The 21,788-nt window shown below is 46.7% G+C and overlaps 1 protein-coding gene across 2 annotated transcripts in view; it reads right to left on the minus strand.

Moving 5' to 3' along the window:
- Gria1 (glutamate ionotropic receptor AMPA type subunit 1) overlaps positions 1-21,788 on the minus strand; it is a 324,275-nt gene that overhangs the window by 151,375 nt on the left and 151,112 nt on the right. For both annotated transcript variants that reach the window (XM_052757604.1, XM_052757603.1), the window contains exons 3-4: positions 5,105-5,344; positions 1,081-1,265 (exon numbers count right to left, since the gene is read on the minus strand). In XM_052757604.1, the coding sequence (XP_052613564.1) occupies positions 1,081-1,265; positions 5,105-5,344 (425 nt within the window). The remainder of the gene's footprint in view (positions 1-1,080; positions 1,266-5,104; positions 5,345-21,788) is intronic.

The raw sequence follows: 21,788 nt of genomic DNA on the forward strand, positions 1-21,788 counted from the left end.
GTCCCAGGTCATGAAGCTAGCCAGCATTCAACCTGAAAGCTGAACCCCAACTGGTTTGCTTCTAGAATCTCTGCCTTTATCCATTATCCTACACTGCCCCCCCTCCTACCCCGGATGCTAGCACTCAGTAACCCAATGACTACAGCCCAGAGGACTTCTATCACCATAGAAACTATTTTGTGCTGGTTTCTCTTCAAGAGCAAACCCCAAATCCACACTTGACACTGCAGAACACACATAGTTAATCAGTAGTTTCCAAAGTTCTCCCTGCTTTTCTGTGGAGGCTTCACAGTGATTGCTGATCTGGTGATGAGGCTCCCTGTCGGGGGTGGGGTCCAGGGTCTTGAGGGCCATTAACTAGCCTTGTCATGTTGTCAAGTACCTTAAAAGCCCATCTTTCATTATATGGCACTGTTCAAACATGACTGCCAGCCTCCTCCTTGCTCGTTGATCTGAATACACAAATGCAGCTCAAAAGGACAGTGATCTAGACAGAGATGTTCCCGGCTGGGCTGCCAAGTTTCTCTAATTCTGACGCCAGAGCAAATACAGTGTAGAGGCTGCCGGCTGAAGGCTCTTGAGGTTACAGAACCTATTCATAAGATACGCCACCCTTCCTGCTCTCACAGGCAGGAACTGTTCAAGGAAGGAGTGGAAAGGGAGTTGGCCTCTAAAACAGGTCAGTCAGGCCAAGGCCATGTGATACCCAATGCTGGTCCTGTAAATGACACATCCTAGGCTGAACACAGGACTCTGTTTGCAGCCTGGACTCTGCAAGCTCTAAGAGACGATGCAATTTGATTTTAACGGTAAAGAGGAGCCCAAGAAGTAAGTTTTGGGTCAGTCGGTGTGAGGACCCCTTGAAGGGTCTTATCAAGGCTCCCATGAGCTTTGCTACTCTATCAAGTCTCAGATAGAAAGTTTAGGCCTCACAGAATGTAAAGTGGAAGGCATCAAGTCTCACCTCCTCAGGAGCCCTCTTTGGACCCCCCCACTTTCTGACACCCACAGCAGAAGCACACTCATCATCTCCTGAATTATCCCCAACACCCGTTTGTGCCCCTTGCTGCCCTTCAGTACCTGGCCCAGGATGGCGTTGAGGCGTTCTGATTCACAGTCCACCACCACCAGCCTCTCCTTTTTCTTCTCCAGGTCCTGAAAGAGCATCCTGTATCCTTCCTCTGTGGTTGTCAGGATGTTGACAGCCGTCACCTGCCAGTTCTTCTCTGCAGCTGTATCCAAGACTCTCTGCAGGACTGACAGGCCTGCAGCGGAGGGGCGGACAGAGACATGGCAGCGTCAGCCTTTGCAGGTGACATCCCCTGCTGCCTGCGCTTGATGCAGTGCACCCCTACTTCCACCGGGCACATTTAGCTATCCATCTGTATCCACTTCCGCAGGACTTGTGGGGCTGTCTACACCCACTCTCCCCGCGCACTCACTACTGTTCGCATCTACTTCCCTAGGTGATCACTGCTGTCCGCCACCCTATTCCTGTAGCAAGCTCAGTTCCTGCTGTGTGTCCCAAGGCTGCAGAGGTAAGCACCTGGTCTATTTTTGGTATTCTGTTTACAGGGCATGACAGACAATAAGAAGAACTTTTGATTAAAAACCCCTCAAAAGGCTCAGGTCCAAAATAAAAGCTGACTTACTTTGATTGGCTTACTTGCCTGTCTGAACTTTGATTTTTTTCCGAAGGTAAAGAGGACCTGCCTCACAGTGCTCTGTGGATTACTAGATAGGAATGTCGGGTGTGGGCTGGTCTGATACCTTAAGGGTTTTCTAAATGGTAACTGTTATTATTTGGGAACAGCTGTACTTGGAATGAGAAGAGTCCCAGATAGGATCATGTATAGGAATACTTCCTAGGTCCCCAGTTAGCGGTGCTGTTTGGGGAGGTTACTGAATCCTAAGAAGGTGGAATGTGGAATCTTAGTAGAGGCAGTATGCCACCGGGGGAGGGGTATAGGCAGTCAGGTTTTACAGCGTGGTCCCGTTTCCTGTTCTCTCTTTCTTTGTTTCCTGTTCTTTCTTTCTCTGCTTCCTGTGCGCACATGCAATGCAATCAAGCCCAGCTTCCTGCACCTGCTGGACCACCATGACGGACTGACTATCTGTCCCTCCGGAACTGGGAACCAGAATAAACCCTTTCTTCCTGAAGATGCTTTGTCAGGGCATTTCATCACAGCAGCAGAAAAGGAACCAATACAGGGAAATTGAGTCATTGTTTATAGAACAGGCCAACCTAGTAGCTAAAGATAGCTAATGAGTCAAATTTGTGAAATTTGGATATGGCTCCAATAGTTAATATGTCGTCACACAGTAGGTGTTCTGTATCTCACCACTACGTGTTGATTAAGGTTGACTGTGTGCGGAGTCTGTCTCTCAGCACGACTGCGTTCTCCTCTCAGACCCCAAGGTGCCCTTATTTGCTTTTGCCCAGTTAAGGACCCCAAACTTAGCCAGGGCCATGCTGTTGGCAGGGTTGGTGACTCTCTTAGTGCTCTGGGAGAGGATCCATTCTCCTGTCTCTCCAGGTCACATTTGTCTGCTCTCTCTGCTCAGGTCCTTTAGCATAGGGCCCTTTTCATCTTCAAAACCAGCAACAACGGCCTGGGCTTCCTCACCCAATCTGACACCAAGTCTTCTGGCTCCCACTCTCACAGGTAAAGACCTTTGAGATTGTACCATGTCCAGTGGGGTCATTTGGAACAACCTTTGTTTTCAAAGGTCAGCTAATCAGCAGCCCTCACTGCTCTGTACTCTTAACCCCCCTTTGGCAATAGCATTCACACATTTTCCACCTCCAGAGACAGGAAAGGGCCATGGAGGTGGTGGAAGTAGGTCTTTATTGTGCCTGTCACAGACAGCTGCTTTGCTGGCATATTACAAATTAATCTTTTGTATGCATTCCATGTCTGATTCTTAGTAATTTCATGAATTTTTTCTACAGTGACCGATATGGCATCAGGCCCCAGGAAGCATCTCTAGATTGATTGTGGTCTGATTTTCCACTTTGTTTCATTTCCAGTTGTATTGTGTGAGTGAGCTCCATATTTGCTGAACCTTCACTGTGTGTTTGGCACTATTTTGCTGGCTTTCCTCTCTTAGCTCAATGGGTTCTAGGGGGTCAGTCTTATTCTGATCCCTATTTTGAAGATGGACACCAAAGCTCATTAGTCCATGATCACACATCCAGACAACTGCAGAGCTCAGGGCTCTGGGTTTTGAGGTGGACACAGTCCTTTGCAGAGTGTGAGTTCTTCTGTCAACCTAAGAAACTTTTTCTGTGGGTATATTATGTTTTTTCTGGAGTTGCCGCTTCCAACTTAAGCCTTTATTATGGCCAAGGTTGTTCTGAAAGGGACTGTTGGCAGATGGCCCATACCGTGGATGCTGTCTGAGAAGGGAAGTCATCAAAATAGGGAGAGACAAGAGGAGATCAAAGAAAACAGAAAGAAATGGAAGCTTCTGCTGTCTCCTTTCCAGTACCTTCCAATCTGAACAACAGCACCTTTCCCTCTGCCTGCAAAACCATCTAAATCAGCCACCCTCCTGTCTAAAGTCTCTAAGTTTCTCTGAGGGTCTAGGCTTTCAAGTCCATTTATCTTTTTTACACTAGCAATGACAGTGTTCTTACAGGACTGGGCCATGCATAAGAAGAAGGCAGGGCAGGGCAAGCACACACCATAGGGGTCAGAAAGAAGAGTTCCTGTTAGATGATGAGTGAACAGAGAAAATAGGATGAAATGCAAAAGAAGCTGAGGACCATAGAGGGAGATGTGATAAATAGATGCACCCCAGGACAAAGAAGCTACAGAGAATAAAAAGTATGGGAAGCAATTGGGAAATGTGACTGCAAAATTAAAAGAGAGCAGGATTAAAAAAGCACCTAGTAGAAGGATGATGATGATGATGATGATGATGATGATGGTGGTGTTGTTGATGATGATGATGATGGTGTTGTTGATGGTGATGATGGTGGTGTAGACAGTAATGATGGATGATAGTGATGGTGATGATTACAGTGAGGGTGTGGATATCACATGATAATAGTGATGATGAGGGTGGTGATGATGGTAGTGATGATGATGATGGTGCTGCTGGTGGTAATGTGATGACAGTGATGATGGTCAAGATGATGGTGATGATGACGGCGATGATGATTATCAATATGATGATGTTAATAATAGTTATGATGGTGGTGGTGGTAATGAAGATGAGAGTGATGACACTGATAATAATTGTGATGGCTGTGGTGAAGATGAGAACGTTGATAGTGATAATGATGATGATGGTATTGGCAGTGATGGCAATGATGATGGTGATAATGTTGACAGTGGCGGGTGTTATGACGACAGTTGACCGTGATGATGGTGATGATGGTAGAAGTGATGATGATGTTCATGATCATGGTAGTAGTGGTAGTAATGTTGATGATGATAATAATGACGATGATGATGGGATGATAGTGATGATGGTGGTGACCATGGTGATAGTGATGGTGATGACAGTGGTGACTGATGGTGCTGCTACTGTTGATGGTGAAGATGATGGTGACAGCAGATAACACATATTGAGGATAATATTTATTGTAGGTAGTAAACAAACATGTTTCAGTCATTATCTCATTAAATCTTCCGAACACATTCTTGAGGCAGTGACAACTCATCTTCATTCCAGACATGAGGGAATGAAGGCATGGAGAATTTGACTCACTATACAAGTGGTGAAACTGATAGGTCAAGAACCTGCCCAAAGTCACAGGGCTGGTGAGGAGGGAACCTGGGATTCAGATCTTGGTCTGCTCTCGGCTCTATTAATAATACTGTGAGCTGTGATCCACTTTGCTGAAGACCTTGGACTTGCGAGATGTGAGAGCTTGGTGAATGGTAGAATGGCTTGATGGCTTAGAGAACAGCTCTCTCAGAGGAGATATTTTCACACTCTGAGTTAAACACTGGGAACCAAGGAATCACTGCACACAAACAAAGCACCTGGCTTGCTTCCCCATGAGCTATACGGAGACAGAGAAGCATCATTCTTCCTGCTGGCGATTTTTCTCCGTCCCCCAACAATCTCCTTTCCTTAACCCTTAGCTTACCCCGGTCAGCATCGTAAATGTAGACAAAGGTCTGCCACTTGTAATGGTCGATGATGCTAATGAGAGCTTCCTGTAGTTCTGGGCGCAGCTGAAGGACGAACTGATTGGATGTGTCAACGGGAAAACTTGGAGTAATGAAGCACACATGGAGGGCCCCACAGAAGGAGGTCAGCATGTTGACAGTCCTTCGTTCATAAAACCCAAAGATGGCATAGACTCCTTTGGAGAACTGGGAACAGACTAGAAAAGAAGATAAGAAAGGTTAGTGGGGGCTGGGGAGCTTCTTGCTGGATAAGAGCGCTTGCTGCACACCATGAAGACCTGAGTTCAGATCCCAGCACCAATGAAAACAGCCAGGCATAACTGCATACCTGTAACCCCAGCACTGAGGTGTAGAGACATGAAAAAAATCCATGGATCTTGCTGGCCACCAGCCCAGCCAAAAGCAGTAACCTTTAGGCTCAGTGAGAGGCCTTTATATGAAGGGAGTAAGGTAAAGAGCAACAGATGATGACCCCCAATATTCTCCCTTGGCCTCTGAACATGTGCACATAGGTTCACACACCTGCATACACACATATATATATACATGCATACCTCCCCCAATTAATAAATAGAAGATTCTATAAACAAATGGCCATCTGCTATCCAGCCATCCACCCTACCAATCAGCCCTCCTCCCATGCCTTCACATTCCAATCTGTTCATCAGTCCATTGATCTTCCCATTCTGTTCACACTTTATTTGTGCAAACCCTCATCCATCTGTCTACAGCCAATGTTTATCAGATGCCTGTTATAGATCGGCGGTATCGTGATTATTGATTACAGTAGCCATACAGCAAAGCACTTTCACATAATTGACTCTTCTTGTCACTACAATGGCCACGTTAAGAAAAGAATGACAGGGCCACTTTTTAGAGGGTGAATTGAAACCAAGGATTGGGAGTGAATTTGTGCTGGGGAGACAGCTTGGTGAGTAAAATGCAGACCATTAAAGAGTGAGGGAAGACAGGGATTTGAACGCTTACAACATGGAAAGCTGGGCACAGTAGTACGTGTGCCTGCAATCTCACTGACTTTATGGTTAGATGGGAGGTGGGGACAGGAGAGTGGCTGGAATCTCTTGGGCCAGCTAGACTGTGTACACTGGCAAACAACAACAACAAAAACCTGTCCCAAGCAAGACAGAAGGTACGAGCATCTGAGGTGGTCTTCAGACTTCCAAGAGTGCGTGCTTACAAACATATGCACACACACAGTTAACAGACATGTTCATGCTATATATGTGTTCTAGGTCAAACCCAAGGTGGGTAGATATGTTGACTGTGTGGCCACCTTTCACTTCTTTGTTCCTGACTTTAAGGCAAAGCTTAAAAACGGCTATAGGAAGGGCGGCAGCCTACCATTGCTACTGACACGGGTTTAGGAACACAAGCTTTGGTTTTCTCCACCTCGCTCGTCCTCTCAGAGTATGCCTTCTGCTGAAGTTTGTGTTGCAATCCTACATTTTGCTAGGGGATTTCCAGGCCTTCCAGAGTATCAGCCACAACAACAGCTTAGCCTGGCACCTGCTCCCACAGCATCCATTCCATAGGACCCCGGAAGGGACGAATGCTGGCTTTTGGGTGATTACATTCCGGCTTAGATTAGAATGTGATGGGAACAAGACCAAGGGCGTGGGACCAAGCTGCCCATCAGTCTGTAAACTTCACTTTTCTATCTGATACAGGATGGAGAGTTCACAGTCACCTCAGCGAGGGACATCCCTTACTTCATCACGAGAAGAGCCCTTCAGTGCACACTAACCTGTTGAGTCTTCAAAAACATTCCTAAAGAATTATTATTATTGTTAATATGTTTTATTCTTTGAGAATTTCACACATGAATATATTGTACTGCAGTCATCTTCATCCCTGACACCCACACTCCACCTCCTCCTAGGTTCCCCCCACCCTGCCCCAACTCCTTGCTTCATATCTCCCTCAAGGTAACTTGTCCACAGACCGACAGATCTTCATCTAGACCAAAACATCATGGATGCCTACTCTAACCTGCCCCGTGACTGTCCTGAGAGCTGACAGTGATAATCATGGCCTGAACTTTATGCTGTTTGGTATTTTAAATTAATATCCATCATTTACATGCTCTATAATTCTTAGGAAATGTTTGAAGCTTTTTGGATATTCTATGATGACTCCAAGAATTTTTTTTTCTAATTAAATTTAGTGTAGAAAAGAGTGGGCTTTATTACACTGGCATTCTCATACGTGTGTATTATTGTACTTTACTCATATGCACCTTCCCCCTCAGTGCCCTCTCTTCTTCTCTTGCTCTTCCCACTGGTCCCCGTACTCTCACTAAACAGCCCCCATGCGCACATTTTGAATCCCGAGTCTTTGAGAGACAAAGCATGATAGAAGCCTTTCTCCTTCCTGTTTTCCTGTCCTCTCATGAGATTCCTTCCTTCCCTGCGTGGTCCCCCTTCTGCCGCCATGTGCACATGTACACACACACACACACACACACACACACACACACACACACATGCACACGTCTACATACAGTTTTAAATCTAGGGTAGATAAGAGGCAGCACTGCATTTGTTTTTTTAGCAGTGGAATCCATTCTCTCCCTGAAGCTAAGGAAATTTATTAAACAAACCAAAATGAAACAATATACATTATTTCACTTCCTTTTAGTTCTGAGATTCCCACTGCACACGGCAAAAGTCCCTGGGTATCTGACCAGGACACCGAGTCTGAAAAACTGCCCTGTTGACCTTTCCTGCCTTGCTCAATCTCCTCACTCCCTGATTGGCCATCCTGGCTGTCACTCTGCAGCTCCAGTCCAGAGGGTTTTGTCTTAGGGACTTTGCTCTCTCTGTTCCTTTCTGGCCTGCAGCACTGTTCCTCTCCTCTCAGCAGAGTGATCCTTCTCCACAGTCCTTTGTGGGCTTGTCTGACTTTCCCAAGCAGCCTTCACCCCTCCCTCCCCACCAGCGGCCCATCACTTCCCTGGCTTCCGTTCAGTCCTTAAGAGCCAGGGCTGCTGTGCACATCTGTAGCTATTTTGTTCCATGCAGATTCTCGGAATGGAATAATTGTTTGTGTTCCAGAGCCAGCAGAGTGCTTGGAACACCATAGGTGCTTAATAAATACTTGATGAAGGAGTGCATGCTGGATGCTCAGGGAAAGTTCACGTGACTCGGAGCAGGTAGTGGAAGGAGCTGGTCTCCTGGACCTCCTTCTCTGTCGCTTCTTTCTGAGGTGGCTCCTTAGGCTCCTCCACTTAAACTATGTTCTCTTTCTGCCTAATGAGACTCACTTTCTGTGCACAGCCCACAATAGGTACTGTCTTTAAATGTCTATTGTAATTACTAGACTCAGGCTTTCCATAAGTATGGATTTTTTTACCAGGGAGCTTGCGTTGTATATTATCCACCCATGTTAAATATAGATTTGTCAAAAATGCACAATCCATCTTCCAGGGGTGGGGGTGCACAGGGAGCACATAAACCCTGTTAAAATATTGTAATATGCTCCATGGTATTTTTAGGATCCCTTCTCTCCCCTTGGGACAGTGAAATACTGTCCTGTGGCATGAAAATCCAGCTTCCAGACCCATTACCCCACACCACCTTGTGCCTTCACACTTCAGCCAGGTCTTGGGGGTCCTAGTGGCTGTGGCATTTTTATTTTGCTAGAACTTTAGAAGTAGAGGAGGGGAAGGAGGGATGTGGGGAGGGAGATGGTTCTGCCTAAATCCTTAGACATAGCAGGCCACAAACTTCCTTCTCAGATAACCTCCTATTTTTCCTTTAGCAAATCTCTCTTTCATTAAAGTGGGTGCTCTATCCTTTAGACTAAGAGGGAGTATTTTCCTACAGCTCCCTAAAAGGATGCAATGTGGGGGATGGCCTAGCTCATTTACTTGGGTGGGCCCTGCCCTGTAGTCACTGAGCTCCATCTTCTTACTTTGGTGTGCTTCCTTGCTTCAACTAAACCCTAGGAGGAAGAAAAAGAGAGGGAGAGAGGGCGAGGGAAGGGAGAGAGGTAGGAAGGAGGAGAGGGAAAGAGGGAACGGGGGGGGGGGAGAGAGGGAGATGGAGAGAGGAGATGCATGGCCTTGGATCTGTCAAAATAACTAGTCAGAGCAGAGAAAAGAGCTCCATAGAGAAAGAACTAGACTAGATGGCAGAAGACCCAGAGGGTTATCTCTTCCCTTTCATCATTACAAAGAGCTTGAGTGACCTTGAGCAACTTCAACCTTCTTCTGGGAGTTTTCTCAGCTGTGGAATAATGGTTTAGACTCCACCATGTTCAACTCCTTCAGGCCCCAGCATTCCAGAGTCTGGTCAAATTGACTGGAAAATATTCACTGATTCAACGTTGGAGCTGTTCGAAGCTCAGGCATTCAGGAAGCCCCTTTGCAGCTCTTCAGTCTTAGAAGATGGTGGAGCCTCAGAGTCTTTCAATTTCACAGGAAGGAGTGCTGGCACTAAGTCCAGAGCCCGTGGAGTCTAGAGTTTTATTTAAGATACATTGTTTGACCTTGGGTGTGAGTTAGCTCTTTAGCAGAGGATAGATGAGGTCTAAGGCAAATAGAAGGGGATTTGGGGTTGGAGAACACATTCCTGATTCCTGGATGTGACCAGCAGGGGTGATGGTGCAAGAGTGTTCCCAAGCAGAATAGGGCCCCCAATGTGTACTGACTGAAGTACAGAATCCCAACACAGACTCACAGCAGGCTGGACCGTGTGTGGGGTCTTCAACATAGGCACACCTAGGAAGCACAGTGCCTTCTGGTGGTCATCAGTGTGTGCTGGCATTGGACCACATTGGATCCAGGGCCAAGAACGTCTCTTCACACTGACTCTCTTTAGCCCACAGTGGAAATTACAGACTAGTGACCAGCACGCAGCGAAGTTTGGACCTGAGTTCTGCCACTCTGGCTACAGAACCCAAATTCCCAACATTCTGCAATGAGGGGAAGGCATAGACTGGTCCACAGGTCAGCTTCAGATTCTGAAAAGTTCTTTCAAGGGCTCTTCCTCTGGCCAGGTAAAAAGGCATTGCTGCATTAGAGCCCTGTGTATGGATCTCACAGGGCTCTCTCTCTCTCTCTCTCTCCCCTCTCTCTCTCCCCCCCCCTCTCTCCCCCTCTCTCTCCCCCTCTCTCTCATCATCTACATCCATTAACCTCTGTCTTTAATCTGCATCAACCTATCTCTACCTATATATGTATTTATTCACCACGGTGTGATCTTGGTATTATTTTATGTCCCCTCCATCCTGGGGAGATCATATATGTTTACACACATACATGCACTCTTTTCTCTTCCCACAAATGTGCCCATTGGCCCATTTGTTTGCTTCTAAACAGCCAGCTTCTGCTCCTCATGAGGCACCTACAGGACACTAGAGATGGGCTGGTGAGCTTGGCAGGACCCCAGCTTCAATGATAAACACCGTGACAGCAGAAGATAAGGACAGTTACTAGGAAACAGTTATAATGACAATTCAGTCTTGGTGTCTATCAAGGATGGGTCTGTTGTTCAGGTGGGGACATCTGTCTTCAGCCTCAAGAGGAGGCTGAGTGGGTAAAGTGTTCGCCATGCACCACAGTGAGTTTAAGCCACCAGGACTCACATAAAAATCCTGGTATGGTCGTGTGCACATGCAACACTAACCTTAGGGAGTCAAGGACAGGGAACCAAAGGATCCCCGGGGACTTGCTGGCATCCAGTGCCAGTGAATCAGTGAACTCAAGATACAGTGAAAGACTGTCTCAAAAAATGAGATGCAGAGAGATTGAGGAAGACACTTAACGATATCAACCTCTGGTCTAGGTATGCACAGGTGAACACACACACACACACACACACACACACACACACACACACACACACACAGAGAGAGAGAGAGAGAGAGAGAGAGAGAGGGAGAGAGAGAGAGAGAGTCACTAGAGATATATAAGGAGACATCAACCAAAATGGGGTGTTAGCTGCAGTCACTGTATACAAAGCATATTCCAGGGGTAAGGAATGGTAGGCACAAAGGCCCTGAAAGACAGAGATGGGGCCATGGGGCTCTGGGATCCTGTTGCTGTGTCCAGTGCTAGGGCCCCTGCCTCTAGGACGGTTGGCAGAAGAGCAAACCCAACAACCGGAGGAAGTGAGAATTGAGGCCAGGACTCTCCTTCTGGGAGACACAGGGCAGGAAAGCCCCCAAGCTGCTCAGTGTGGCAGCCCGGGCCAGCTTCTGCTCACCGGAGCCCTTTGATAGTCACTCCAGGTCACAGCACCATCCACTTAGTATCAATAAATCTCCTGGCCTGGCCACTGTCGCTGGCAGCTCCCTGCATGGGAGGGAACCCCCTGTATTAGCGGCTTTGTAACTGTCACTTCCTTTAGGGCTTCTCTGGCTGACATTTCTCCTTAGCTCCTGGCTTCCGTCCCTGGAAATGTGTCAGCCTCATGGTAAATACTGGATAATGAGGTGACGGGGACAGCTTCATTTTGGGGGAGGGAGCTACAACATATACATATGGGGGAGGATATTTAGATACTCACCCCCTGAAACACACACACACACACACACACACACACACACACACACACACACACACACACACACACCTGAACAACTCTACCCTATTAGGTGGGACTCTCATTGAACTCTAAATATGCTTTATGTCTGTCACTCAGAGGACAGTCATCCCCCCGCCTCCCCACCTCCGCCATGCTCTGGCTTCAATCCTGACCCATGCAGTATTACTATCATGCATATACTTGTTCCCGTTCCCTCTAAATGAAACCACACTCACTTAGGATTCTGAGACACATTTGGGGTGTCTTGGTCATTTAACGAGCTAACCCTCACCAGTTCTATGATACAGCCAACCGATATTTACCGTTGCCAGAAGATTGAGATATTGTGATGACCCAAGACATGCGTGTTTCTAGGCTTCCTGGGGATTCTTAATGACTTCAGCAGGTCCCAGGTCAAGGGGAGTCATGGAGGAGCCTGAGGTGGCAATAAAGAGCCAGCCACTGATGAGCAAATGGTCCCACTTGCCACGACAGCCAGTGCTGACTGAGTGCTGGCCACAGGCCAGGATGTATGCTGCCTGTCCAGGTAGAGTAGCAGTTCATCCACCTGCTGTGTGCCAGGGGGAGCATAGAGCAACTGCAGAGGGTGAAGCCGACTGGGGTACAGGATATGGCACAGCACTGGAGGTGGACAGGGACCTCAGTACCCAGGGCCTCTCAGGAAGAGGTCAAGCTAAGCCACCTGCTCTGTGCCAGTATTTCTTCCCTCAGCTTGTTGGCATTTCTCTTCACCCAGGCCTAAGAGCCCATCCTCCTCTGAGCAGCTCTGAGCATTTACTGTCCAGCTGGAGTACTGCTGACTAGGCCCAGGGGGCCAATGAGATGTGACTGTGCATATGAGGATGAGAATTAGAAGAAGGCCAGGTTCACTGGTTGTGGGATCTACATTCACTGTGTGGATGTCTTGCTGAAAACAAGGGGAGGGAAAGACTAACTGAGGAGCCAGGGCTGTTTCGGAACTTAGTGGGGCTCGGAAATGTCCCCAGAGAGAAGCTGACTGGGCGCTAATTGCTCTCCATCCTGAGCTGTACTAGAAACATCTGGATGATGGGGTCCTTCTCCCCTCCCTCCTTCACACCTTCATCTCATCCCCATCCTGTCCTCCCTCCATCTCATCTCTCTCCCTGCCTTCGTTCCTCCTTCCCTCCATCTCTTCCTTCCTTTCCTCTTTCTCCTGCCCCTTCTTCTCTCTTTCTCTCCTCTCCCTCTTTTCCTTCTTCCCTCCCTCCATTAGAGCTTTCCTATTCATTGGAGGTGTGTATGTAGCTCTACAGAAAAGAATCTTCTACTTCTTCTTCAGTTTGCTCATCTGACAAATGTCCACCAGACTTGTAATATGTGTTGGGCAGAAAGTAGGTGCCAGATTCCAGCAGGCTGTGACAGGTCAGCGATGCAAGTGGTGAAAGAGTCACCGGATAGCAAAGGGAAGAAGTGGAGAGTTGATTAGATACAGTGTGCTCCCCTGCAGTGGGCGAGTCAGTGGAGATGCTCTACACAGAGGCATCTTGAGGGCTGTCTTTATGGGGGTCATCATTCTGTGTGAACAGCAGGGCAGTGTTTCAGTGCCATAGGCTTATCTAGGTTAGTAACAGTTTGTCCTTGAGGCAATGACAGTCTTGTTCTCAGCCTCTTATCCTAAACCAGCAACCACAGCACAGGGATGAGCACTGAATACACAATCTCCACTGTCATGGAGCCTATGCTCCAAAAGGAGAGAAAGCTACCACAAAAATAGAGGATCATTCCGGATACTGCAGGTGTTAGAAAGAAAATACAATGAGACCAGGAGAGGGTGGCCAGGCTGCTTCTAGCAGGTGGTCAAGGAGCCCCTCTCTATAGTAGCCGTGACTGAGTTGAAAAATGATCACGGTGAAGAGCTGGTTAGGCAAAGGGCCAGAGGAGAAGCTGCATGCAGAGGGGCAGAAGACCTGAACAGGGCTCAGCAACAAGGTGTGACTGATGCTAAATGTAGGGAGAAAATATAAGATAATAAGAAAGTGCAAGAAAGGTCTGAGCTGGAGCTCAGTGGTGCTGTACTTGCCTAGCATGTATAAGACACTGGCTCCATCCTCAGATGTATGTGTGTGTGTGTGTGTGTGTGTGTGTGTGTGTGTGTGTGTGTGTGTATAGATAGAGATACAGACAGAAATAGAAATAGATACAGATAAATGACAGATAGATAGATAGATAGATAGATAGATAGATAGATAGATAAGTGCACTTGCATGTGTGAGATCCTGTCTCCATCATCAGATTAGTGTGTCTGTGGAGATAGATGGATATAGAATACACACACACACACATGCACACTTACATGTGTGAGACCCTGACTCCATCATTAGATATGTGTGTGTGTGTGTGTGTGTGTGTGTGTGTGTGTAGAGGAGAGAGGTGGCATGCACCTGCATAGCATGTGCAGACCCTGGGTTTTATCCTCAGGGATGTGTGTGTGTGTGGAGAGAGATGGAAGATGACTCTGTGCCCCTGATATAGAGAAAGAGTGGAGTAGCTAGGATGAGGATGGAGAGAAGGCAAGCTTGTACCTGTGTGCAGGGCTAAAAGATTAATGCTCTTCAAGGTCTAGGGTACTTAATGTGTGACGTGGGAATCTGCAGCATTCTCGCTCTAGTTTGAGAAGGTCAGCTCTAGCTCATTTCACAGTCTTCCAACTCTATGACTGTATAGTGCAAGCTATAGGACAAGAGACACTGTGGATGGAAAGGCTGTCCTGAGTCAAAGGGAGTTTGAAAATGGGAATGGGCACACATGACTTACATACAGCAAGTGTCCAGCCTAGGAGGCTCTTGAGTTCAAGAGTCACAGTGTGTCTGGCCATTTGCAGGTTCTAGGCTGGGTAGCCCTCTTGCCTCCTGGTCTCTTCCCCTCCAAAGCCTTTCCACTAAAAATCACACTCCTGTGTCTGCAGAAGTTCTATCTAAGACACAGGCTTTGCTAGTGTGGGTTCTTTGAAGACAATGGAAATGGAGGGAGGCTAACAAGATGTAAGTGTGTTGTGTGGCTACAAAGCCTCAGAGAAGCCAGAGATGGTAGCATCTCCAGAATCAGTGTCAGGATGTCACAGACATGCTCTTCAGAGTGTCACCATTGTCCTAGCCACTTGTGTGAACAACTTCATACAGCTTAAGATTGCTCAGGGCATGGGCTACCCAAGGCCCAGAGGAAATGGGTAAGTAGGCCTTTTACTAGAAACGGCAAAGGTAAATTGCAGGTCCTGTGAAGCAGAAGGACATACTAACCAACAGATAGCTTCAGGATTTCACACTGCTCTCATTTCATAAGTCAGAGTCCAAGGTCAAGCTAGGAACTCCATCAATGACTCACAGTTCTAAGCACTGAGCATTCAATAACATGACATATCTGATCCTTCCATGACTATCTGTACCCTGTGGGCCAAGCTCTGAGATAGAGAAATGAGTGACATATACAATGCCTTGCCCCTTATAAAGGCTGCATTATTCTTTACAACTCCTGTGGGGATTTGCACAATGATTATACAGTATTTTTAGTAGATGGATGAATGAACAATTGCAGACAACTTGCTAATATTCAGATATAGATGCTATGTTTAAAATTTGTGTGTGTGTGTGTGTGTGTGCAGGTGTGTGTGTGTGTGTGTGTGTGTGTGTGTGTGTGTGTGTGTGCGCACACACACACACATGTAGAGGCCAGAGGTGTCTTCCTTGGTCACCCTCTATCTTAAATGTTGAGGCAAGATCTCTCCCTTTGAAACTAGAGGTCACTGACTGAGCTTGGGCCAGGGATCCCGTCTCTGCCTCCTGAGTATTAGGGTCATGCTTGGCTGCTATGCCTGCCAGACATTTATATGGGTTCTGGAGATCTGAACTCTGGTCCTCATATGTGAGTGGCTCATGTTTTATGCACTCAGCCACCTCCACTGACTCCAAGGTGTGTTCTTGACTACTGACCCCATCCATTTCCACAAAGTCTCTTGCACGGAATGGACTCATTGGTTACATATTTTCAAATGACTTTCTGTGTGTTGTCTCTTTTCACCTACAACTGAGGTAAAACTCTATTGAAAGTAAAAGCCTTTCAAGTCTGCTGATTTTCTTGATGCATAAGATACACTGAGTCCTGTGCATACCAGCTAAGGAATAAACACATGTATGCCTGGTGATGTCTCTTTCCCATGTACTTCTAAGGGAGGTCATCATCTATGTCCATTGGTCTGGCAGGTAGGTATGCAAGGCCTTGGGTGTGTCAGCCAACCCACTCTAGGAGGTCACTTCTTGTCAGCTTAGATTGACAGGATGAAAGTGCTCCTCTCAGGCTGGTACTGGAACCCAGCCAAGCCTGATGCATTCCACCCACAACACTCAGTCTCCTCAGCGGTGCTCCCTAGGCACGGAGGTTCACATCCCCTTATGTAACTCAGCCCTTATGATGTCAAATGGGTTCGGAAGGAAGGATTTGCATACTGTGTGGATAACTGCGTGGCAGTACTGTACACATATGGACTGTGATGGGAAGGGAGCCTGTCAAGGATGGGACATACAATGCACACTGTCCCCGACTCATCACCAACTCGGGAGTAGAAACTCACAGAGTTGTAGATTTCAGTACGAAAAGTATCTGGGCTTCAGGGACTATTGGCATAGCAAAATCCTCCTACCAGACAGCTGGCTGATCAATTACACTTTAAGCTTTATTTAATTTGCATGTGTTTAGAATATGCAAAATTTGTGTCAAGGTTATCATTGGTAGAACCTCTTATCTCCCGTGGTGATGGAGATAAGATGTTGTCTGCTGGTGACCTTGATGTTGCAGGTGGCTGGCACTGCCTGCAGCAACACCATTCTTCTTATTTATCACTGTGGTTATATCACGGACCCAGTGTTTACTATGGGTCTAAAATTTATCACTGTGGTTATATCATGTACCCAGTGTTTACAATGGGTCTAAACTTTATCACTGTGCTTATGTCATGGACCCAGGGTTTACTATGGGTCTAATACTGTTCTAGGTAAATGTGTGCTTTCTCCTCCACTCCCCTCAACAGTGCTGTGATTCATTTTTTCTTTTTCCATGCATGACGAAGCTGAAGTCAAGGAGATCAGTTAATCCTCTGTGATTCAGTCTTATGATCCAGGACACAGCTAGTGTATGAGTGCAGGTCTGCCCTACTCTGTGACCTGTGCTCTGAAGGCATGTCAACACAGCCAGAGCTTCCATTCTCTGTATCACACACACAGACAACTTCAAACAATCACAGTGCCACTGTGTGCCAACACTATGCTAAGTACGTTCTATGAATACTAATTTAATAATTTCTAATGAGAAGGGGCCACACAGAGGTAGAACCAAGGGTCTCATGAATGTTGGGCACTCTAATTTCCTTCCGGATGCTGTGATAAAACATTCTGACCAAAAGTCACTTACAGAGGAAAGGATTATCTCACCTCACACTTCCAGGGCACAGTCCATCACTGAAGGAAGTCAGGGCAAGAACCTGAAGCAGAAACCACAGAGGACTGCTGCTTGCTGGCTTACTCCCTGGCTCATGCTAGGCTGGCTTTTTCTTACAGCCTAGGGCCATCTGCCACAGGAACAGTAGGTCAGGCCCTCCTACATCCATTTATAGCCAAGACCATCCCTCATATACATCTGCACAGACTAGTCTGATCTAGGCAATTCCTCAACTGAGAACTTGTTCTCTCAGGTGACTCTAGGCTATGATAAGTTGATAACCAAGGATAACAGTATACTAGGCAAGAACTCTATCACTGGGAAACCCCGTTAGCCCTAATATTAATAATGAAAGATATAATTACTGCCCCATCTTATAGATAACAACCTGAACTTGATTGACCCACCCAAGGTCGCATAGCCATTCTGTAGAAGACTAAGAATCCAGCACCGTGGTTCTATCACATATTACATGACTCAGTTCTCACCCATCCATTTCCTCTCATAAATACCCTGTAAGTTGTGCAATGAAGGAGTAATGACTCCTGAGTCCACATATAGATGAGAAAGGAGCCAGGGACCATGGAGACAAGCCTGACCCCAGACCTCTTTTTGATGGTTTATGGTCACTATGGTGACTGAAGTATGCTGTTTACAACATAAGAAGAGGAGGCAAGGGAAAGGGGCTTGAGAGGGCCAAAGTTCATGAATGGCATCTCAGTTGCAAGAAGGTTGCCTCTTACTGCCCCCTGTGTAAGTGTCAATGGGCCCTCTAAGCTCTCAGGTGGATACCAGCTATGACCACACACAGGCAATAATGTGGCAGATCAGTACAGAAGTTCTCAATTCCAGATTTCTGTCCCATGCCCTGGTGGGAAGCGTTGTACTCAGGACCTGTGACAGTGTCCCCTCAGCTGCAGGTCTGCTCTGTTTGGGCCCTGGGAGGCCAATGTGTAGGCGGGTGTGTGGGCCATTCAGCTTTGTGAGTTGAAGGGCTTGGTCTGCAAGCCAAGCAAGGAGTTCTTGTTTGGAATCAGATAAGGGCTGGGATGGGAAGTGGACCTCAACCAGGATCTTTCTTTGGCTGAGTTCAGGGGCCAAGGTTCGCAGCTGCAATCTAAGATGGGGTGCATGTTCATGATTCTCATGTGGGGCAGGAGTTGGAATTCACTACAGGGCCCTGGTGGGGATCATGTGTACTTAGCTCTAAGAGCTAGCTTGTGAGTCAGCTAGAAGACAAAAAGGCAAGGATATCAGCCAGGGAAAGGGGGCTGGGGGAGAAACCAGCTTCCTAACTGTCTCACCCTTTGGCTCCATCACCCTCAATCCCCAATCACTAAGCATCTTTTGCTGGTTCTTTAAGGATTTATCACTGTGAGCAATGCAAGGTAAATCATTCATTAAGTACTTCCTCTTTGGCTGTCTTAATTCCCGTTTTCTGAGTGAGTAGGAAAAAAGGCCTCTTGTTTCTTATTTGCTATTCTCTCCCTGTGAAAATCATACTTGCAAATGCACCTTCCTTGGCCAAGCAGCAAGCATGCATTGCAGTGCACACCTGCTCATTTGATCAGTGCCTGTCAATCAAGGCCAAAGTTTCCTAACGCCTGAAATGACAGCCTAAAGGTGCCCTGAACAGCGAAATTCACCTTCTACCTAGAGATCTGTGTGAGGCTGGAAGGGCAAAGAGAAGGAATGAGGCTGCCAATGACAGAAACTTCCTGGGTCTCAAAACTAAATCACATAATCAGACCCAAATCCCTCTTGTATATGTCTGAATTCACTCCAGACTCCACCTCGGTTGATTTTCAAGTTGTGAACGCTAACCAAGTTAAGGGTGCACACAGAAGAAGGATGAACCAGAGAAGAGTTTGCCTGTAAGTCTTCTTATGCCTAAACTTTCTCTTTGAATGGGTGTGAAGAATTATGGGCTGCAGACTCTGGCTTTCTCCCAGTTTTTCTCTCAGCCCACACATCCTACACCTGGGCTTCACACTGGTCATTCTCTTATTGTTTTTGGCAATTGCGATTTTGCACATGTCTCAGGACTTCTGCACAAGACCACTTGGTTGCATCTTTGTGTAGCATTCACAATGCCCTGGGTTCAATTTCTAGCATCACACAAACTGGGAATGGTGGCACATGCCTGTGATCCCAGTATTCAAGGAGTAGGGGGAAGAGGATGAGGAGTTCAAGATGATCCTTAGATATATAGTAAGTTGGAGGCTAGCCTGGGCTGTGTGAGACCCTCCCCACTCATTCCTTATATACCTTACTCCTTTTTTATTTTTCAAATCTCAGCTTGAACATTCCCCCTTTTTATTGTCTTAGTTCCTGTTTATCTCAATTGTAGTTTATTTCTAACTTTGTTTTGTTTAATTTTTAAAGTTTAATCTCAAATTATCCTCAAGGACAGAAGTCACTCTATTTTATCTGTTGTTGAGTTCTAGCCTTTACACAGGGCCAGGCACTGGGAAAACACCACAGTGCATGTGATGAGAGGAATGGGTGGGCAGATGGAATGGATGGATGAGTGGGTGGGTGGATGGATGGGTAGATGGGGGATATAAGGATAGATGGATAGATGAATGGATGGGTGGGTGGGTGGATGGATGGATGTATGGAGGAATGGATGGATGGGTGGATAGATGGATGCATAGATAGATGGATGACCAAACAAGTCACTGCATCTCTCTGTGCCCTTAGAGAAGTCACTTTTTTTGGGAATTCATTTCATTATTTGTGGGGTGGGATTCAGGTGGCTCTCATGCTCTGTAACTTTCCCATTGCTCACCTAGAACTTTACGGAAGGTTGAGTTGAGGCATAAAAGCAGGGAGCACGGGTCCAAGCCTTGGGAAGGAACTCAGATCTGGACAATTATCTGATACTGTAATAGAAGCCCAGAAGCTCCTCAGCACTCTACATTTAGTGCCTTTTGTACCAACATTTGAACTGTTTTTCCAGGTTTCTCAGAACATGTCAGAAAAGAGCTTCACCTGAGAAGCAATACAGGGCCTGGGATTTCAGGAGAAATTCTGAGAATAGCAATGTATCTTCTTGTCCTGAAGCATCCTCTTCCTGTGCCCCATGAAAATGAAGTTCCCTGGTGTGTGTGTATGCAGGGGAGGGCTTCAATTGAAATGGACTCTGAAGCAAATAGCAAACAGAGAGAGAGAAAGGAAGACACAGGCATGTGTGCTATGGAGCAGGTAAGAAGTTGGTGGAAAGCAGCGCAGGGAAGCTATGCCCACTGTCTTACTTTTGTGTGACAACCCCAGAGAGCTCCACGTAGAAGGAGCTCAGTTTTTCTCCAAACAGCTCACACTGTGGCAGGAAGGGAACTGCTTCCTCTCAGGCCACCATATTTCTACAATGCTCCTCAGAATTGCCCTTCAACACACGGAAAACTGGCACATCCTTTGAGACCCAGGTAGATGTGGATTCCTGTAGAAAGCCTTCCAGAGAAAGTCATTCCTCCCTTCCTGTTCTGATGTGCTTTCTCAGTATTAGTCCTCAGAAGCCTGTGAGTGTAAAGGGAATGGCTTGCTTCTGATCTGCTTGTAAAGTCCCTGAGCTTAGCTCTGACTTTGACATAGGCACACTGATGGATGTGTGTTGATTTGCTCACCTGTGACACCAGGGTAATGGCATCTACTTACATGCGATGAGGCGCAAAACATGGAGTCAGATTGCCCAAGACCTAGACTCATTGTCAAGTACGGTAAATAGGGGAGCCATTTTTTTTTTTCAAATGGTACAACCCAAATATGGGGTGGGCAGGAAAAGGTAGAGTCGCCCCTTCTCTCTATGACCTTCCTGGATTTCTACAGCATGCTCTGAGTTGCACAGCCAGTAAATACCAAACAAGAGAAAAATAACCAGCTGTCTGGTTCCTTGTAGAGATTTCCCTCCATGCAATCACAGAAGACTTTCAAAAATTAACTCGAAGCTTTGCTATATTAATGGCTTATCCCCCCAGAAAACCATTGGGTACCTAAGCACAATGGCGATGTCATGTCTGGAAGACACCATTGGGTACCTAAGCACAATGGTGATGTCATGTCTGGAAGACACCATTGGGTACCTAAGTGCAGTGGTGATGTCATGTCTGGAAGACACCATTGGGTATCTAAGCACAATGGCGATGTCATGTTTGGAAGACACCATTGAGTTCATAAGTACAATGGCGATGTCACATCTGGAAGACACCATTTCATGATATTCCTCCTCACCCTCCAGCTTTTACATTCTTGCCTCCACGCTTTCTCACGATGTTCCCTGAGCCTTGAGGGGATGTAGACGCAGATATAGATGTCCCATTTAGGGATAAGCACTTGATAGTCACTTGTTCTCAGCACTGTCCTGGCTTCTTTTACGTCAACTTGACACAAGCTAGTCATCTGAAAGAAGCGAACCTCAACTGAGAGAATGCCTTCATAAGATCCAGCTGTAGGGCATTTTCTCAATTGGTGATTGATGGGGGAGGACCCAGACCATTCTGGGTGATGCCATCTCTGGGCTGGTGGTCCTGGGTTCTATAAGAAAGCAGGCTGAGAAAGCCATGAGGAACAAGCCAATAAGCAGCACTCCTCCATGGCTTCTACATCAATCAGCTCCTGCCTCCAG

Source organism: Peromyscus californicus, unplaced genomic scaffold (assembly GCF_007827085.1).
Source record: "Peromyscus californicus insignis strain IS unplaced genomic scaffold, ASM782708v3 Scaffold_3__1_contigs__length_106647218, whole genome shotgun sequence".
Taxonomy (NCBI): Eukaryota; Metazoa; Chordata; class Mammalia; order Rodentia; family Cricetidae; genus Peromyscus; species Peromyscus californicus.